The sequence below is a fragment of the Kogia breviceps genome, chromosome 3, assembly GCF_026419965.1.
Source record: "Kogia breviceps isolate mKogBre1 chromosome 3, mKogBre1 haplotype 1, whole genome shotgun sequence".
NCBI lineage: Eukaryota > Metazoa > Chordata > Mammalia > Artiodactyla > Physeteridae > Kogia > Kogia breviceps.
In genome coordinates this window covers 153,548,718-153,566,775 of record NC_081312.1, presented here as the reverse complement: position 1 = coordinate 153,566,775, position 18,058 = coordinate 153,548,718, and the positions used below count along the sequence as shown (strand labels likewise).

Here is an 18,058-nt window from a genome sequence, read left to right as displayed (position 1 = left end):
AGCAGAAAGCTGCTGATTCATCTGTACCAGCACAGAATCATGTGTCATTCTGTTCTATACTTTTCTGTAATATAGGAAGAGACTGTGTAAAGAGCAGATGTCTGGACTTGTACAGGACTTTTGCTCCTTTATAGCATTACAGCTGTCGCACAGTAGATGATCGCCAGAGTTGGCCGGAAGTCTGCCCTGAAAGTATGATTCCAGACACGTCAAGGGTTTTAGGATGTATCAGATGACTAAGAGTGCATTTACCCTGAATACTATACAAATAGTGTCCTCCAGTTGGTAATTTCTTGTTTTGCTTTCACAGGGGCTCGAACCCGTGTCCCTTGCATTGGCCAGCAGAGTTAACAAGTCGGAGAGGTCATATCGTGACTGGAGAAGGGATTCAGTGAGTTTTGGTTTTTGGAGCTTATGGACATAAACAGAAAATATTGATTAATACAGGATGGTTTAAATAAATGATGCAGTGAGTGGAACAGTGTCCCAAAGAAAAAAAGCCATTTTGAAGACTTGTAGTTATCTGTAGAGCTGACATATCGTCCTTACTGTGTACTGAACACTCATGCGTATGCTGTCCATGCGTGCATGTGTCAGTCCTTCCAACCACCCGGTGAGGTAGATGGTGTTCTTGTCCTATTTGATATCTAAGGAAACTGGAGCATAGACAGGGTAAGTTATCCCACATGATAAATCTGGTGAATGACAGAGGCAGCATTTGGACCCAGGGAGTCTGATCGGTCTGAGTCCGTGGTCTCACCACCCCACCAGACAACCTCAGCGTCTGCAGTACCACCTCCGCCACATAATGTTACATAATGCCCAGGGTGGCTAGGGTACCATATGACTCCGACCCACATCAGTACTCTGAATATGATGTATGTCTAAAGGCCAGAGATTAGACGTTAAATTCTTTCCTTAATTGATTACTTAATGGTGAGCAGAAAGACAGCATGACTTCAGCAAGAAGAGAGCATGCCCAAATCGTTTATTAGAGTCCTTAATAGGATGAAGAAGGATTTTGACAAATTGGACCCAGGCGATAGAGTTAAAATTGTTTTCGGATTCATTAAATCTTTAACCTGAGATTTCCTTCCGGGTTAGGAAAACACTCAGTGATTTGAAGATGGTATTTATGTAAGATCCAGTTAACTGAGGATCCACTGTAAAGATGTTTCGAAAACTAGGATCTCTGACATTTATTTTTCTTATATTTAGTCACTGGATAGGACATAAAGGAATTCAGTAATCTCTTTCAAGGAGCTTATCAACCGTCACCATTTTCATATCTTCTTAGACTTTTCAAGTCAAAAAAAAAAAAAAAAAGTCTGGAAAATTTTAATACTGCATTGAAAAACTTAGAAATAAAAGAACCTGTGAAGCTATGTTTCAAATTTATATGTTTCAGGTCGGATTCTCGTCCTTCTGAAATAGTCAAACAGCCTCGCCATGCACCAGAAGTACTCTAAACCAAAGCAGGGGGAGATCGATCTTGGTACTACCTGCACACGGCATCTTAATTCTTGTAAAGTGCAGCGTGTGGCAATAGCTCGGCCTTTGGAGAGACACGTTAAAAAAGGGAAGTTGGATACCGTCCCGACCTATACAGGTAACTTGCCATTTCAAAAACTAAAGAGCCAAAAACCAAAAACTTCCTTCCAGCTTTGAGATCTAACATCAGATCATGATGTTGGTGCATTGCCCAAAGTAAGTCTCCGTGGCTTAGGAAAAAACTTTTTTCCCTGTTGTCTACATAGTATCGTATAGTGAGAAAAAAAAAGCAGACTGTTTGCTTGGTGGAGAGTTAAGAGGCCTGGATTCCTGTCCAAATTCAGCCACTTAATTAGTTTTCTCTGTCTCCAGCCATGAAAACAAAGGATACCACCGAACAAGCATTATGTCATACGTGTCACATTATGCCACATTTAGTCGGCACTGTTCCTTTCCTTCCATCCCAGCATGGGTTGAAACTTTACTGAGCATACTGGAGCCTTTGAGAAAGTCAAATAAAGAGCAGCCCTCTTCTCCATTCAAGTTCTGAACCAACCGGTAAAGCAAAAGAGTGAGCAGGCAGAGAACCAAAATACTCCCTTTATACTGAGAAAGGCTGGAGTAGAGGGTGAAGCTTGCATCTGTTAGCAGATGGTCCCTGATACTGAACCTCAGAATACAATAGGCTTGTCCACCCAGCGAGACAGTGTTGGAGCACCAGCTAGGCAACCTGCTCCTCCAAGACTTCCAGCCTGGAATACCTCCGGCCTCCTGGCAACCGACTTGGAAGAGTAAGGACTGTACAACGTATGACCAGGTGCTTCCCCCCAATCAATCTGAGTCTATATAATGGTCTGTTGCTTTTGGGCAGGGAGTGGGGTCCTTTATTTTTACACAGTAGGCTAACTTGTTAGTTCATATTTTTTTGTTAATAATGTAATTGCATATTTAGGCTTACAGCCTTTTCACTGGTTATGTGATATAACTGAACGGGTATGTCCTAATATAAAACCCTTTTGTACGAGTGATGCCATCCACAGTAAAAGTAATGATTTATACGTTAAACCGGTAATAAGAGAATACATACTTTTTCTTTCAGTGTCACTCTTACCAGTTCAATGGGTAACTAAAGTATATGGTATCCGTATGGCTGTGATCTGTATGTCAGCCCAGGAGGGAGATCTGTACAAAGGACACATTTTTAAGACAATGCACATGGTGAACAAATATATTGTTATAATCTAATATAGCATACAGTAATTGCTAAGTTAGGTATTTATTGGTATGCAGAGGAGACAGTGTATTGTGTAATAATTTGACATAAAAGGTAATTGGTGAACGGTCTGTACTAGGTCTTTTAAAACAACCATAGGGAGATTTTCTTTTCTCTTTTTTTCCCCACAAAGTCTATTGAAAAAGTACAACAGTAGTGATACTCCTTGATGCTGTGACTGTTTACGTATGAGACACACACATACACACACACCCCAACACTAGTTCTGGCTTCTCATTAGCTGGGTTTCCTATAGATTCCTGTACTTCCACTCCCGTAATCCAGTGTTGAGGATCCCTGGGTTCCTTCTGGCCTTCTCTCTCCTCATCTTCCCTAGGGAGGAACAGGGCTCCTTGTATTTCCAGGTTTTCGGGCATGAGACAACGAATACTAAGGGCCGAGGGAATAATTCGTCGTTCTGCGTGATGATGGTACTGCAGGCTTTGTAGATACCTACGGCAGGACAGGTCTGTAGCGGAAGAGAAATCACAATGGGAAGGGACTCTCTCTCACTGTCACCTAAGAATGAGAGAACAGAGCAAAGGCAGAAATGGGATATGATTAGAAACAAAAACGAAAAACTCTACAAGATGGTGAGAAGGGTGACATGTAGATTCTGGAGATGTGGTTCTGTGAAACTGGTGGCTCTTAGACACAGAAACATACCTGCCCCTAGCAGCAGCCTTGCTTTAGAAAGTCATTCAGATTAACATGTAGATAATTAAAATAGGTCAGTATTTGATGTGATACTTCTTAGGGACGACTCTTCTGTGTGCCGGGCACTATAAGGAATAGAGATCTGAATTGAGCATCGTTGTTGACATTTAGAAACTTTACAGTTGAGTTGAGAAAGAAGAGCGGTAGTAGCCTGAAGAATTAGGTAAGTCATACGAGAAATCAAAACAGGAGCTATCACAAGAAGAGGCGAATAATTCACAAGAAAAGTAACGGAACAGTTAGGGCTTCAAACACTTAGACTAAGCAAGACACCACTCCAGGCTAGTCTGGGAATGCATCACGGACTAGTAAGTATTGATATATAGAAAGAGGAGGGATATCCTAAAAGCTTAGGATGAGGCGAGCAAAAAAATCATAAAGCCAGAAAGGTAAGAGGGTGGTTCAGCGAACATGGTGGTGGGAACCAGAGAATTTCAGGATCTGGGAGATCGGTGTATGGTTCCAAACATGTAGGTTGAGATCAGACTGTGAAGTCTTGCTTGTCAGACTGAGGAGCTTCATTAACGTTTTTCTCGTAGCCAGTAACAAGTTCTCAGTTCTGCTACCAGATAGGACATAGCAGATGGCAGAAAGCCATTACTTCCACTGAAACAGCTTAAAAAGACACATAAATTTTTAAAAATCTCTTTTTAATGGAAGCAAAGAACTAAAATTACAGACCGAGGGGAGCCCTTCCTACATGAGCTGAGATGGCCAACTGTGTACTTCTCTGGGAGCATTTGTCAAGTCTAGGCCAAGGCTGAAAATTCGGGTAGCATCAGCAGCGGGGCCCTCCTAGGGGAAGGGAAGGAAACCAGCGGAGCACCTGACATGTAGGCCAGTGTGACTGACCAACCGGGGTCTGTAAATACCCCTGATGTGTGGCTGGTTTTCCTGGCGGGATGTGTGCTGAGTGATGAGGGGGCATGGTAGGCTAGAGGACTGAGACTTCTAATCATCAAATCACGTTTAAAAGGAAGCTAAGTAACAGAACATTGGTTTCCCAAGGGCAAAACCAATTTTCAGTGGTAGAAAAAAATGTTTATGAGAGCTGGAAAAAATCCTGTTTTAAGTTTTTAAACGAGATTTAGAAAATTTGTCACCAAGAGGTGGGGAGAATGCAAGGAGGAGTGCAGACCGTGATAAATGAGGATGGCTGTACTACGAATGAATCACAGGAACCACACTGCAGGGGGTGGGAAGGAAGGGGATGACCTAAGTCACTCTGGAAGTGGGTTCTCACTGGACACCATAAGGCAGTAGACAAAAAGAATACTATACAAATAGTGTCCTCCAGTTGGTAATTTCTTGTTTTGCTTTCACAGGGGTACGTGTTAGCAGCCCTGAAACTACGACCAAGAAAATATATTGCAGATAACGAAAGCCTGGCTTCTCCCTGTCAGAGAAAGAAGTTTACCAACAGGAAAAAGGTATGGACTATATATTAATGACCCTATGTGCTGGAGTGGCATTCAAGGTTTCAGTATGAACGCATAGATACAGGGGGGAAAAAAATTTGCGTGTGTGTGCGCGCACGTGCACGCGTATTCAAGGATCAGTGTATACGCAGTCAACCTTTTAACCCTCCCAATGGCCAAAGCTAGCATGCTTTGAGCAACAAAATAATGATAGTGTTGGATTTCAGTCCCTCGAGATATATCTAGATACAGATATCTATAACTATATCTAGATATATATGCATCCCCTGGAGTCTGTATGGATATCCAGAAAGTGCATAAATGGGGAAGAAGGGACAACTCTTCCCTTCCAGAGGATTCCAATTAGCAGAAGTAGAAGGAACGAAGGAAATAGAAGGTCACGGTTAGAACAACTTCGTGATAATTGTTGTAGGCACAATCCACAGTGGACGCTAACCTTGAGGGATAGTACTTTACGAAGAAGCAGAGTATTTGCACAGTGTCAAAGTATTGTCTCTCAAAGAAGTATTTATTGACTACAAGGAGAAAAATAGGAACCTAATAGACAGGAAACTTGGCAGAAACTACCTGAACCAAGGATCAAGTCACTAGTAATAGGACTTAGTGGCCTATTGTTCCCCCTGTTAGTATGCATTAAGAAGGGCAATAATGCATAACCTCGCTCTGATCTTGAGAAAACACTAGATAACCCCGGATTGAGGGACATTCTACAGAACCTGTAGCCGGTGTCATGGTCAAAAATGTCAAGGTCATGAAAGACAAGAAGAAATTGAGGAAGCATCACAGATTGGAGGAGGCTAGAGAGGCAAGGCAACAAAACACAATGTGGGATCCTGGATTAGACCTCGGGCAGAATAAAGGACAATAGTGGAAAAATGGTAAAGTCCCAAAATGTTGATATGTAAAAGCCCGGAATGTTTGGGATTTCATCACCCTGTACATGAGAGAGGACCCAAGCCTTACATTAGTGTTTAGATTGTAAAATGTGGACTTTGTTCGGTGTCCTTGCGGAGTTACTAAAGATTACAAAGTATTTCAAACTGCCAAGAAAATAGAGGGGATTTCCTAGAAAACTTTATGTGAGTTGGAAATAAAGGTGTACCTTTTCCACTGTCCCGATAATGCTGCCCACTGCTTGTAACCTATGTAGGCCTTAGAGAAGGAAGGGAGGGAGGGAGGGAGGGAGGGAAGGAGGGAGGGAGGGAAGGAAGGGGAAAGAGGGAAAGAGTCAAGGAGAGAAGGAGGAAAGGACAGAAGAAAGGAAAGGAAAGAAGGAAGTACACCGTTGAGATCTCTGAGGTGTCCCATTACTTATCTTCTGTGTGGCTCAGCCTCATTAGGCTAACACAGTCTTACAAGTTACTGTAAAATGGTTGATTTTTGTCTTCATCAAGTGACCTTGGAAACTCCCAGGCCTGTCGCAAGTGAAGGGGAATTTCAGTTCCAGCACCATGAATGTTTTCTAGAAAGACTCACTGCTCATCTTGAAGCACTATACACTTGACCCTTGCACAATGTGGGAGTTGGGGCGCCCCCACTTCCCGGCCAGGGAAAATCACAAACAAAGTTCTCCTATCCCTAAATCATCTGTCAGCTCAGACTTCTATAAAAGAGGGAAGCGTTTTTTTTCTTGTGTCAGCCCCTTAACGAGATCAAAGTTAATTTTATTCTCTGCTAATAACGTTGGACGTGATTCTGTGCCAACGTCCTAATCAAACAGTGTCTAAACAAAGGAATAAAGTAGTTCCTTGAAAACACTAGGTGACAGATTTAATCTGTAAACCTAAATGAAATATTATTAGGCTCCATCAGCTTTGTGTATAGAGGGAAAGATACCTGTCTATTCTCAGTGCTACTTTTTCCTTTCTCTTTGCAGTGTCCCTGTATGTTGAACATCCAAATAATTTGTAATGATAAATAGTAGATGTAAATGAGTATTTTGGTATAATACATACTATTGAGGGTGGCACCATGAGAAATCATAATTTAGTAGGAACTGTCCATTGTGAGAGGCGGTACAGAGGACAGAGGATGCCACTTTCAGGCGATCACAGTCACTACTGAGGTGGCAGAGGTTGTGTGCTGCCCTAGGGCGGGGCCGCTACCTCCTGTCATCACAGCCGGACTCAGAACAACCTTGGGGTGTTGACAAATTATATGATGCTGCTGCTGCCTCCTCACAGCGCGACCCAGGCAACGTCCAGGACACTGGAACAAAAGCACAATGCGGTATAAACAACGTTGTGAGCTCATGCATGCTGGGGTTCCAAAACCGTGTGCTGCGGCGGCATGGCTAAGGACTAGCTACAGGGAGGGGGTCAGCTGTCCCCGAGGGAAGTGAGGGAGGATGGAAGCCCAGCTCTAAGGACCAGACAGCCCCCCTTCGGGGCCAGAAGTTTCCTTTCCTCCTCTTTTCCCCCAGAAACTTCGACCACCTCTGGGCAGAAGGGGAAAGGACGGGGCCAGTCTGTAATTGACCAGGCTTAGGTTCGGCAATGACTGTGCTTAAAACCAGAAGCCATGGGCAAGGTTGGGTTTTCCTGCTCAGAGCAAAAATGAAGGCTCTGTGTTGAGGTGAGTTCAGTTACAGAAAAAGAAAAAAAAACAAAAATATTTTGACATGCAGTTCTTAAATTTTTCTGTACTCATAGCACCTATTAATTTTTCTTGTAATGTGTTTTATGCTTGAAAAGGTCTTTGCCGTCCTGATAGTTCTAGTCCAGTTTAGTTACTTTTACACTGAGCACTTTAATCAAGTCAGAACGTATTCTGACGTACGTGATGTCTGTGAGTTTGAGCTCTCATTTTGCTTTCTTTTCTTACATTAGTTGACCAATTTCCCTCATACAATCTTTTTTTTTCCTAACAACATTATTGTGATATAATTCACCTACTGTACAAGTCACTGTTTAATGTATACAATTGAATGGTTTTTAGAGTTGTGCCACCATCGCCACAGTCAACTTTAAGACATTATCACCATCCCCAAGAGAAACCCTGTCCCCTTTAGCATCTACTCCCAATTCCTCCCATGGCCTCTCCCCCCTCAGGCCTAGACAACTGGCAGTTGAGCTACTTTTTTCTCTAGAGGTTTACCGAGTGTAGACACTTGGTATGAAGAGAATCGTACAATTTGTGGGCTTTTGTATCTGCCTTCTTCCCTCCCTGACCATAATGTCTTTAAGGTTCATCACCTTTGTAATACATATTAGTACTTTATTCTTTTTCATGCATGGCCAGATGATATTCCATTGTACGAATACACCACATTTATCTATCGGTCAGTTATTTCCGATTTTGGGGGTTTTATTATGGGTTTGATTTCAGTTACTCCCACGTCTTGGTTCTTATAAATAATGCTGCTGTGGACATTCACGCACAAGTTTTTGTGTGAACCTGTTTTCGTTTCTCTTCGGTCCATACCGAGGAGTAGAATCACTGGTAACCCATGTGGTAACCCATACATGGAACCTTTTGAAGAACTGTCAGACTGTTTTCCAAAGTGGCTAGACCATTTTACATTCCCGTTTGCAAAGTATTAAGGTTCCAATTTCTCCATGTCCTCATCAACACTTGCTACTCTCTCTCTTTGTGATTAGCATTTCCCCAATGACTAATGATGCTAAATATCTTTTCCTGTGCTTATTGGCCACGTGTAAGTCTTTATTGGAGAAACGTCTATTCAGATCCTTTTCAATATTTTAATTAGTTTATTTGCGTTTTTATTATTGAGTTTGAGTGTTCTTTGTATGTTTTAGAAACAAGTTCCCTTTCATATATATGATTTTAAAATACTTTCTCCCACTCTGTGGGCTGTCCACTTTTCTGGATCATGTCCTTCGTAGCAAACAAAGTTTTTAATTTTGATGTGGTCCAATTTATTTTTGTTGTGGTTGTAGCGTGTGTTTTGGTGTCATGTCTAAGAAACCATCTCCTAATCCAAAGCAGGAAGATTCATGGCTACACTTTCTTCCAGGAGCTTTATTGTTTTAGCTCTTAAGTTTAGGTCTCTGATAAGGTTTGCCTTAATTTTTTTTGTATATGTTGTAGGCTAGGAATCCAAGCTCATTCTTTTGTAGGTGGCTATTCAGTTGTCCTGCACCATTTGTTGAGGAGATTATTCCTTCCCCGTTGAATGGTCTTGTCACCTTGGCAGAAAATCAGTTGACACCGGTACATGGATTTATCGCCACACTTGCAACTCTCTTTCATCAATCTGTGTGTCTATGCTATGCTGGTACCACACTCTCAGGATTATCACAGTGTTGTAGTAAGTTTTGAACTTGAGAAGTCTGAGCCCTCCAACTCTGTTCTTTTTCTAGATTGTTCTGGCTATTCTGAGTCCTTTATATTTCCACATGAATTTTAGGATCAGCTTGTCAATTTCTGCAGAGAAGCTGGGATTTTGAAAGGGATTGTGTTGAATCTGTAGATCAGCCTGGGGAGTGCTGTCATCTGAATAATAGTAAGTCTTTTGATCCATAAATATAGGATGTCTTTTCATTTATTTAAATCTTCTTTAATGTCTCGGAAAAAAAAAAAAAAAAAAAAACTTTCTGTAGTTTTATACTGTTTATTTTGGTTTGAACTATTCTTCCCTCTATGATGGGCTGCCTTTGAAGGTTAAACTCATTTTACATGGGTCTGTTTCTCTACTCTAATTATATTCCATGACTCAACGTCTATTCCTGTACTAATGCTGCACTATCTTACTACAATAGCTTTGCGGCACGCTTTGACATCAGATAAGGAAAGTCTTTCTATACCTCTAGTAATTTGCTTTTCTAAAACTTAACTCGTCCTCACTCATTCCTCCCACATGAATGTCAAAATTATCGTTAAGTTCCGAAAAAAGAATTCTACGGTAACCTGAGTTGGAATTACGTAACAGGTTTCAGTTCACTTAAAGGAATGGACTGTTCGGCTTCTCTGTTACGTGGTTCAACAGTGTGTTACAGTTTTCTTTATGGGTTCTGTGACGGTTAGTTTTATGTGTCGTTTCTCACCCATACCTGATCAGGTGAAATTTAATGAGGCTTTGGACTTGGAATCGGTGTCGGAATGGGTTGAGACCTCTGGGGCTATTGAGATGGGGTGAGTGTGTATTTTGCCCATGAGAAGGACGTAAATTTAGGGGGGACCAAAGGGCATAATGTTCCGGACCCGTTTCTGTCCCCTCAAAATTTATATATTGAAGCTCTAACCACCAGTGTGACTGTATTTGGAGGTAGGGTCTCTAAGGAGGTTAGGGGTTAAATGAGGCCATAAGGGTGGGGCCTTAATCTGACAGGAGTAGTGTCCTTCTAAGAAGAGGAAGAGACCCCAGAACTCTGGTGTGTGTGTGTGCACGGAGAAGAGGCCATGTGAGGATGTAGTTAGAAGGTGGCTGTCCACAGGCCAGAAAGAGAAGTCTGACCCAAACCAACCCCGACAGCACCTTGATTCTGGACTTGTAGCCTCTAGAACTGGGAGAACATAAATTTCTGCTGTTGAAGGCACCCCATCTGTGGTTTTCTCTTTTGGTGCCCTGCAGACTAAGACAGGGTCTACTACACATTTCTTAAGCATTTTTTTCCCAGGTATTTTTTGATTATAATAGCGTTCAAGGTGGTATTTGGAATACCGGTTCTGAGACGTCTGTGCACATAATTACTAGTGTTCCTCTGCTCCTTTTCTTGAAGCCTGCTCTTGTCCCTGTTGCCTCAGATCCATCTATCTTGTAGCTTGTTTTATTGAGCTGCTGCATTCAAAGGGACCCGACCTTGGTTATTAACCTTTGTACTGGAGACGGAGACACTGTGATTTCCAAATGCAGTCCTTGAGGTCAGACACATACATTCATTCATCTTAGAGACCAGTCGGACTTTTCCCCCAAATTAACAAAGAGACAGTATTAGAAACGAGGTGATGATTTGTTACGTGTGTGTGCTTTATTATATATTAGTCTCTTAAATCAAACAGAAAACGAAAAGCGGAGCTACAAACCAAAGTTAACGACAGTACTAGCTTTTCTCATCACCCGTCTATCTACTTTTACCCGAGGTCTTTATTTCTTCCTAAGGCTTTGAGTTACTACTGTCCGGGGTCCTTGACTCCAACCTGAAGAACTCCCTGTGGCAAGGCAGGACTGGTGGTTAAGAACTCTCTCAACTCTTGATTAACCGAGAACGTCTTGATTTCTCCCTCATTTTCGAAGGAAAGTTTTGCTAGGTACAGGATTCTTGGTTGGCGGTTTCTTTCCTTCAACACTTCAAGTACATTGAGCCGTGCCATCTGGCCTCCGAGGCTCCTGATGAGAAATCTCTCTATCTGCTCATGACCTTCCTGGCAAATCTTGTCTCAGCTTCATAGACTTTCATAACGTTACCTTATCGTGTCTTATGCGACAGAACATTTTGTATGGTATTGTGAAGTCCGTTAAGTTGTGACATTATTTGGAGACCAGAATTTAAGGGAAAGGAATTGACTATTTCAAGTGTAGACATTATGAGGTCTTTAAAATTGTTACACATTTTCAAACTAGAAATAAAAAGGCCACTGAAGTATCCTAACCGATTTTAATTTATAACAAAGTGAACACCGATATCTAATAACACACGTAAAGAAAAATTTCTTGGGGATCCTTTTTCCTAAGTGTAAAGGGGCCTTGAACTCAAAAAGTGAGAAGACCACTGTGGTTTATCCCCAGCTGCGATGGGTCCATTTCTTGCTCTGACCTCACAGTGCACCACTGTGAGGTGCACCTCACAGAAGCCCTATAAGAGCCCAGCTGGGCCCAGGTTTTTGGTCCTCGGAGCCCAGGAAGCTGCTTTTGGTGACCTGACGGCCTTGGACCCACAGTTAGCTGGTTTTTTTCCTTGTTCCTGCCATTTTGTTGACTTTTTTTTTGGTTATATTTTTTTATAGTTATAGTTTTGTAGCATAGTTAGTGTAGTTAGTACCCGTTAGCGCTGTTGGCACAGTTAGCATAGTTAGCGTTGTTTGTTAGTGAGGATAGTTAGCCTTGCCCAGTTAGTGCCGTCAGTCAGTGTAGGTAGGTCACAAGGATGCAGGGCCTCACAGCCAACTCTGCTGCCAAGGAGGCTCATATTGATGATTATGAGATCCTCCACACCATTGGCGAAGGCAGCTTCGCTAAAGTGAAGCTGGCCCGGCACATTGTGACCGGGACACAGGTGGCTGTGAAGGTCATTAAAAAGAGGCATCGGAACTTCTCGACTTCCCAGAAGCGACTGTTGCGGGAAGTGCACTGTATGAAGGCTCTGGATCACCCCAATATTGTCAAACTGCTGGGGGTGACTGACACAGAGGAGGCGATGTTCATAATTATGGAGTACGTCAGTGGTGGGGACATGTGCAACTACTTAGACACACATGGCCGGATGACAGAGGCACAGGCCCGAGGCCTGTTCCAGCAGCTGGTCTCCGCTCTGCAACACTGCCACCAGAGGGGCGTCGTGCACCGGGACCTGAAGCCAGCGAACCTCCTCTTTGATGGCAACATGAACCTGAAACTTGCAGACTTTGGCTTCAGCAACATGTGTGACGCCAGCGGGAAACTGGACACGGTCTGCGGCACAGTCCCGTATGCTGCCCCGGAAGTCTTGCTGGGGCAGAGGTACAGCGGCCCCGCGGTGGACGTGTGGAGCCTGGGAGTAGTGCTCTACGTCATGGTAACCGGGTTCCGGCCCTTTGTGGGGAAAGACCTGCGGGAGCTGCGGGAGCAAATCGTAACGGAGCACTACCGCATCCCAACCTACCTTTCTTTAGAGGTACGGAGTCTCCTACGAAACATGATCGCCCGCGACCCCAGTGACAGAGGCACCTTACCTGACCTCATGAGGCACCCATGGGTGACTATGGGCCGGAAGAAGCCACCCCAGCCACCCTGTGAAGAGGACCTGGAGGGGACAGTGACGAGTATGCGGGACTCGGCGTGGGACGACAGGCAGGACGGAGGAGAAGGCAGTGTGAGCTCCAAGAAACCAACGGTGGTGTTCTCCATCAGAGCTGCAGGGCCCTTGTCTTCCGGGGACTTCGGTGGCAGTGAACTCGAGCCTTTGCCAAGCCCTGAGTTGTCCACCCGGGAAACCGGGCGGCTCCACCAGGGAGAAAATGTGCCACAGCGGGAAGACCAGCAGGCAGGGCAGAAGACCAGTGAGCCTGCCTGTCCCCCAGCCAGCCTGGAGTCGAGGACCGCCACCCCCAGCCCAGCCCGCCAGTGTGGCCCTGGGGCGTCCCCCTCCACCAGCAGCAGGACTGGAGCCCCAGCGGGAACCAGCTGCCCCCTGCGTGTGTGCAGCCCTGGAAGGTCCCCCCACGCTGCGCAGCCTGAGAGTATGTCCTCATCCATTCCCTCTGGCCACAGCCAGAAAAAGCAAGGGGTGGCTGGGAGAATCTGGACCTTCTTTGCAAGGCATCTTTGTTGCAGTTGCAAGCTGCCCAGCATGAGGCGTCACAATAAAGTGAAGCCCATCTGAACCCCATGGGTGACCGAGGCAGGAAGATCAGGCCGCCGCGCTCCCTGGGACCCGGTCCAGTGGAAGATGTGTGTGTGTGTGTGTGTGTGTGTGTGTGTGTGTTCTCTGCACGGCCTTCAGAAGCATCGAATCCAAGACCCTGGCCTGCTCAGAGGATGGTCCGGAGCAGCCAGGGCGACTGAGAGAGAGGCCACCGTGGCTGCAGGTCCGCCCCTCAACCCCCACCTGGGTGAAACTTCAGAGACTGGACTGTCACTTCCTGGGCACGTCTCCCCTCCCCCAGTCTTCTGTCTTCCGTGTTGGTGGGGGAGGCGGTGGGGGGGTGGGGTGGTTCTTGTTCCAAGAACTCCTTGGTTCTTCCAATTCTAGTTAATAAACTTGATGCTCCAGAAAGATGTATCCCACTCTGCTTTGCGTCTTCCCTGCGCAGAATTGGGGCTGTGCATTTTCCAGGTAGACAAGTGTGTAACCATGTAGTGCTTGGAGTTAATCAGAACAACTAAAGGGCAAGATGACCCAAGAGAATTAGCACAGTGACTCCCAACAGCAACAACTGCTGCACCGCAGGGCAGAAATGCAGAAAGTGTGAAATACCTTCCTGCGCTAACGTTACCGAACATTTTCAGAAGGGCCGAGGGGAACGTTTGGTCCCTGCAGCCTGTGTTCATGACAACAGAGAGGCCCCTGAGAGGATAAGGAGGTCCCGTGAACCAGCCTGTGCGCGGTGTGGTAAGGTCCCTGTGCAGCTGAGTTTCATGACTGTCAACGCGGCAGTTGGGCTCTCCTCTTCCCCCGTGCGGAGGGGCCCCTGATGCATGGGTGTATTTTATTTTTTGGATGTGCACCATTTTCAAAGTCTTTATTGAATTTGTTACAACACTCCTTCTGTTTTATGCTTTGGTTTCTTTGGCCGCGAGGCATGTGGGATCTTGGTCCCCGACAAGGGGTCCAACCCGCACCCCCTGCCCTTGGAAGGCACTGGCCTGCCAGGGAAGTCTCTTTTTAAATTTCCTTGTTTTGATACAGGGGTTTGACCACGGGGACTGGAAGATTATACTAGATGAGCATACTTTCAAACCACTAGATTTGTCAGCGTTCCCTGGTTCCCTGGTTCAATAAGCCCTTGAACACAGGGGTGACTGGAGCAGGGTCTTCTTCCCAGAGGCCTCTCTCTGGGGGCACATGCTCTCGGAGGCATCACCTGCACAGTCCCGTTGGCTCTCGTGCGCTTACAGGTCACTTGCCGACTGCGGAATCCTTCACCGCAAGACACAGAGCACTCTGACCACGTGCCCGTGAACCACCTAAACAAAGAGTACAGCAGCTTAGTAAGGGCAGGTAGGACAGATCGTACAGGAAGTGCCTTCCAAAGGAAAAATCGATCCTAACGTGATGACTTGTCGCAGGGCCCTCACACGTCTCTCTGGGAATGGGCAGCGGCACAGATAACTCCCAGCCATACGCTCAGCTTTTCTTTTACTCAGAGAAGCCACAGAATCACCACGTGGAGACAGCCAGTAGAGGGGCGGGATAGAGCCGTCTTCAAGTACGTAAGGAGCCATGACTTGTGCGGCTTCATAGAGTAGAGCTAGGGCAAAATTAGGTGGAAACTTCAAAAAGGTGGGTTTCAACTCACTGAAACCAAAGGGAAGAAACTAGTGCTAAATCACCTATGTGCTCTTTGTGCTCTGAGACATTTGCATGTTTTCTAATGTAATTGTCATCTTGTTCCCATTCTTGCAGTGAAGGCCCCATGTCCACAGGGCTAAATAGCTATGGTCACATGACTAACATGCCAGCAAAGCTGGGACTGCTTCTAGTTTTATCTCTCACCCTAAAGTTCATAATGACTGAAGGAGACTGAACTAGGAACTGGACACCTTGGAGATATTGAGTGCTCTGTCAGTCAAGATGCCTGAGCTGCCACCAGGAGGCTGCAGAGTAGGGGTTCCTAACCTGAGCCCCGTGGTTCTCCAAGGGAACCATGGACTTGGATGGGAAAAGGAGGACATCGTCATTGTCACTAAGCTCTAACGGCGATTGAGTATTGCCTTCAGTTGTAAAAATGCAGGCCACAACGTAGTAGAGTAGGAGTAGCAGCAGTACCTGTGATTTTGTTACCAACAGAAATCATAGCTCTTTTCACATGACATGAAAATTGTGGCAGGCATCCAAAACAGCAATTACATTCATCACCGTTTCAAAATCAGTGGTACTAGTAGATCCTGTTCTTTAGTGTGTTAATAGAGAAGCAGCTTTACTACTACATCACATTTAAAACTCCTGCAGTAACTGTATTTCAGTATAATTAGTTGGCTTCCTTTGTAATCGAGTGTATTTTATTTTATAGATTTAAAACCCTTGTTTGAGAAGGGAGCCATAGGCTTCTCTAGACTACGGAGGGCTCCGTGGCACTGAAATGGGCAGGACCCCTGATGTAGAGGGATCTAGGGTTAGATGATCTCTACTGTGTCTCCTCGGTCTGAAGGTGTATGACTCTGCTTTTTCTAAGAGCGGCTAAAGGCTTGAGAGTACTCAGTAAATAAGGATAAATTTCCCAGTGTGAATTCTCACTTTGTGAGAATCAAGAATTGACGTAAACCAGTTTTCTTGGATCAAATCCCTCCCGGTTATTCTAGCATGGGGTTGCTGCTTCCTGAGGGACAGATGACTCTTGCACAAGCTCTTCCTTTGAAGGATAGGAAGAGCTCATGCCAGAGTCAAGGTGCCTGCGGCACTGGAAGAGAGGTCAAGGGGCCCGCGGTACCCACGGCTCTTCTAAGGACGTGTTCCAAGGCATCTCCTTTGTTTCACGGTGTGACCATGCCTCCCGCTTCTCCTCCAAGGCACAGATCATGGATCCGGGGTGGGCATTTGCACAGAGCAGTCAGCTGTACAACATTATGTACACCTCCGATTCCTCCTCAGTAAAATGAGGTTGATAATAGTGTCTGCCTCACAGGTTTGTGCTCGGTAAGTGCTGCTAGTGTTTGGTTTTTTGTCTTGGTTTGTTTGTTGTTTTGTTTTGTTTTTTTTTTCTTTGTTTTTACTGTGAATTTTGGCACTGGGAGCTACAATATTGCCTGCCATATCAGTAAACAAAGGATGCTGCAGCCATCAAGCCATCACATGGCTGCCCTGACGGTGCACCACCCCGCGGAGACTCAGGATGAGAAAGCACAGGGCACTGGCCCCAGACTGTGGAGGTGCACACTTGTGTCCAATCATAAATAGTCATCCATCTATCAGCTAGAGTATCCGATAATGTAAGAGTCTATGGTGCCAAAGGCCCATAATCTGCACAGGCTACTTTTAATTCCTTTATAATTTTATAAGGGAGGGGTTCCCAATTAACCTCATCATCAGTTTCTCCTTCAAATACCACAGGGAAACAAGCAGCCAATTCAGGCTCGGTAGTTGTGGCTCACGGGCCTAGTTGCTTCGCGGCATGCGGGGTCTTCCGGGACCAGGGCTCGAACCCGTGTCCCTTGCATTGGCCAGCAGATTCTCAACCACTGCGCCACCAGGGAAGCCCCTATGCCCACAAAATTAAAAAATTAAGTAAATCAAAGGAAACGGAAGGAGAGTAGAACGGTGTGCAAGTCTATGGGTTTTCAACCCGTGTTACGCTTTCTTCTGTTCCTAGCTTTCCATCCGGGCCCGACCATATTCCCTTTCCCAGTCCCATCCAGACTGCTTTCCTGTGGGATCTGCCAGCCTGAAAATGGAGTAGGTAGTCTCCTGAAGCCCAGAATTGGTCAGTGAGTTCTGCTGCCTAACCTGTAAGCGGTCTTCTCCTTCCTCAGCTTCCTTGCTGACCCAGGGATTAGACGACTATTTGCTAAATAAATATTATGGATACGTCAATCCTGTCGTCCTGTAATCCCCTCCAAAGGAAAAACCCTTCACAGGGTGATGGAAAGCAGTTTCCCCGTAGTTTCATGGAAAATGTTGTTTTTAATTTGCTGATTGGATGCAGATTTAAAGATAAGTCGACCTTTGAGGATTTGATTCATATCTGAAAACCCTGATAGGCAAGAAAATTGTTTAATTTTTTTTCTAATCTTTGAATTAATTTCTATCCAACCTAAGTTCCTTTCCCATCCAGCTGTCAGGCAATTTCAGTCTTCACTATGTTGGAGGCTCCCTTTTCTCCAAGCAGTAAAATGATCCAGGGAGCAGAGGCATTGCCAATGCAAGAGGAAGGAGTCTTCTCTGGGCTTTAGACATTGGTAATGCTTCCCCCTGAAACGTCTCTTGCTGAAGTTCGCAGAATCCCTTCAGGAGCGGTGCCTCCGCTGCTTTGAAGTTTACGTATGAGGTACAAGAATCTTGGCAAAGCTGGGAGCCGCTGTTGTAGGCTTCCACCTAGCCAACTCTTGATATCCGGCCACCTCCTGGAACACTGATAGAATGGGGCAAAGACCCCCGCTCTTGTAAGAACTCCCTCCCCCTCAATCTTCTACCTCCTTCCTCTCTCTGGGGAATCGTCCCCTCTTCCCTCTCTTGCAGTCCAGGACCATCTGTTTCCTCTTAGGACCTTATTTCCAGAAGGACGTCTGATTTCATCTCTTCATGAATTGTTTTCTAAAAGACAGGAGAACGTGTTGACTTCAGGCAGCTTATATCCTCGGCCCTTCCAAAAGTCCTGCGAGAAG

The 18,058-nt window shown here is 45.2% G+C and overlaps 2 protein-coding genes across 3 annotated transcripts in view; one reads left to right on the top strand and one right to left on the bottom strand.

Moving 5' to 3' along the window:
* Window positions 1-2,180: 2,180 nt before the first annotated feature.
* LOC136793851 (serine/threonine-protein kinase MARK2-like) lies at window positions 2,181-13,963 on the top strand. Its single transcript, XM_067030026.1, has 3 exons — window positions 2,181-2,308; window positions 4,807-4,911; window positions 12,147-13,963. The coding sequence occupies exon 3, from the start codon at window positions 12,174-12,176 to the stop codon at window positions 13,398-13,400; it is 1,227 nt and encodes a 408-aa protein (XP_066886127.1). The 5' UTR covers window positions 2,181-2,308; window positions 4,807-4,911; window positions 12,147-12,173; the 3' UTR covers window positions 13,401-13,963.
* A 280-nt stretch (window positions 13,964-14,243) lies between these two features.
* Window positions 14,244-18,058, bottom strand: part of ADAMTSL3 (ADAMTS like 3) — a 468,377-nt gene continuing 464,562 nt past the window's right edge. For both annotated transcript variants that reach the window (XM_067030016.1, XM_067030022.1), the window contains exon 26: window positions 14,244-14,704. In XM_067030016.1, the coding sequence (XP_066886117.1) occupies window positions 14,473-14,704 (232 nt within the window). In that variant the 3' untranslated portion in view covers window positions 14,244-14,472. The remainder of the gene's footprint in view (window positions 14,705-18,058) is intronic.

Bases quoted from the DNA above. Each gene is read 5' to 3' on its own strand.
- LOC136793851 (XM_067030026.1), top strand. From the start codon at position 12,174: ATGAAGGCTCTGGATCACCCCAATATTGTCAAACTGCTGGGGGTGACT.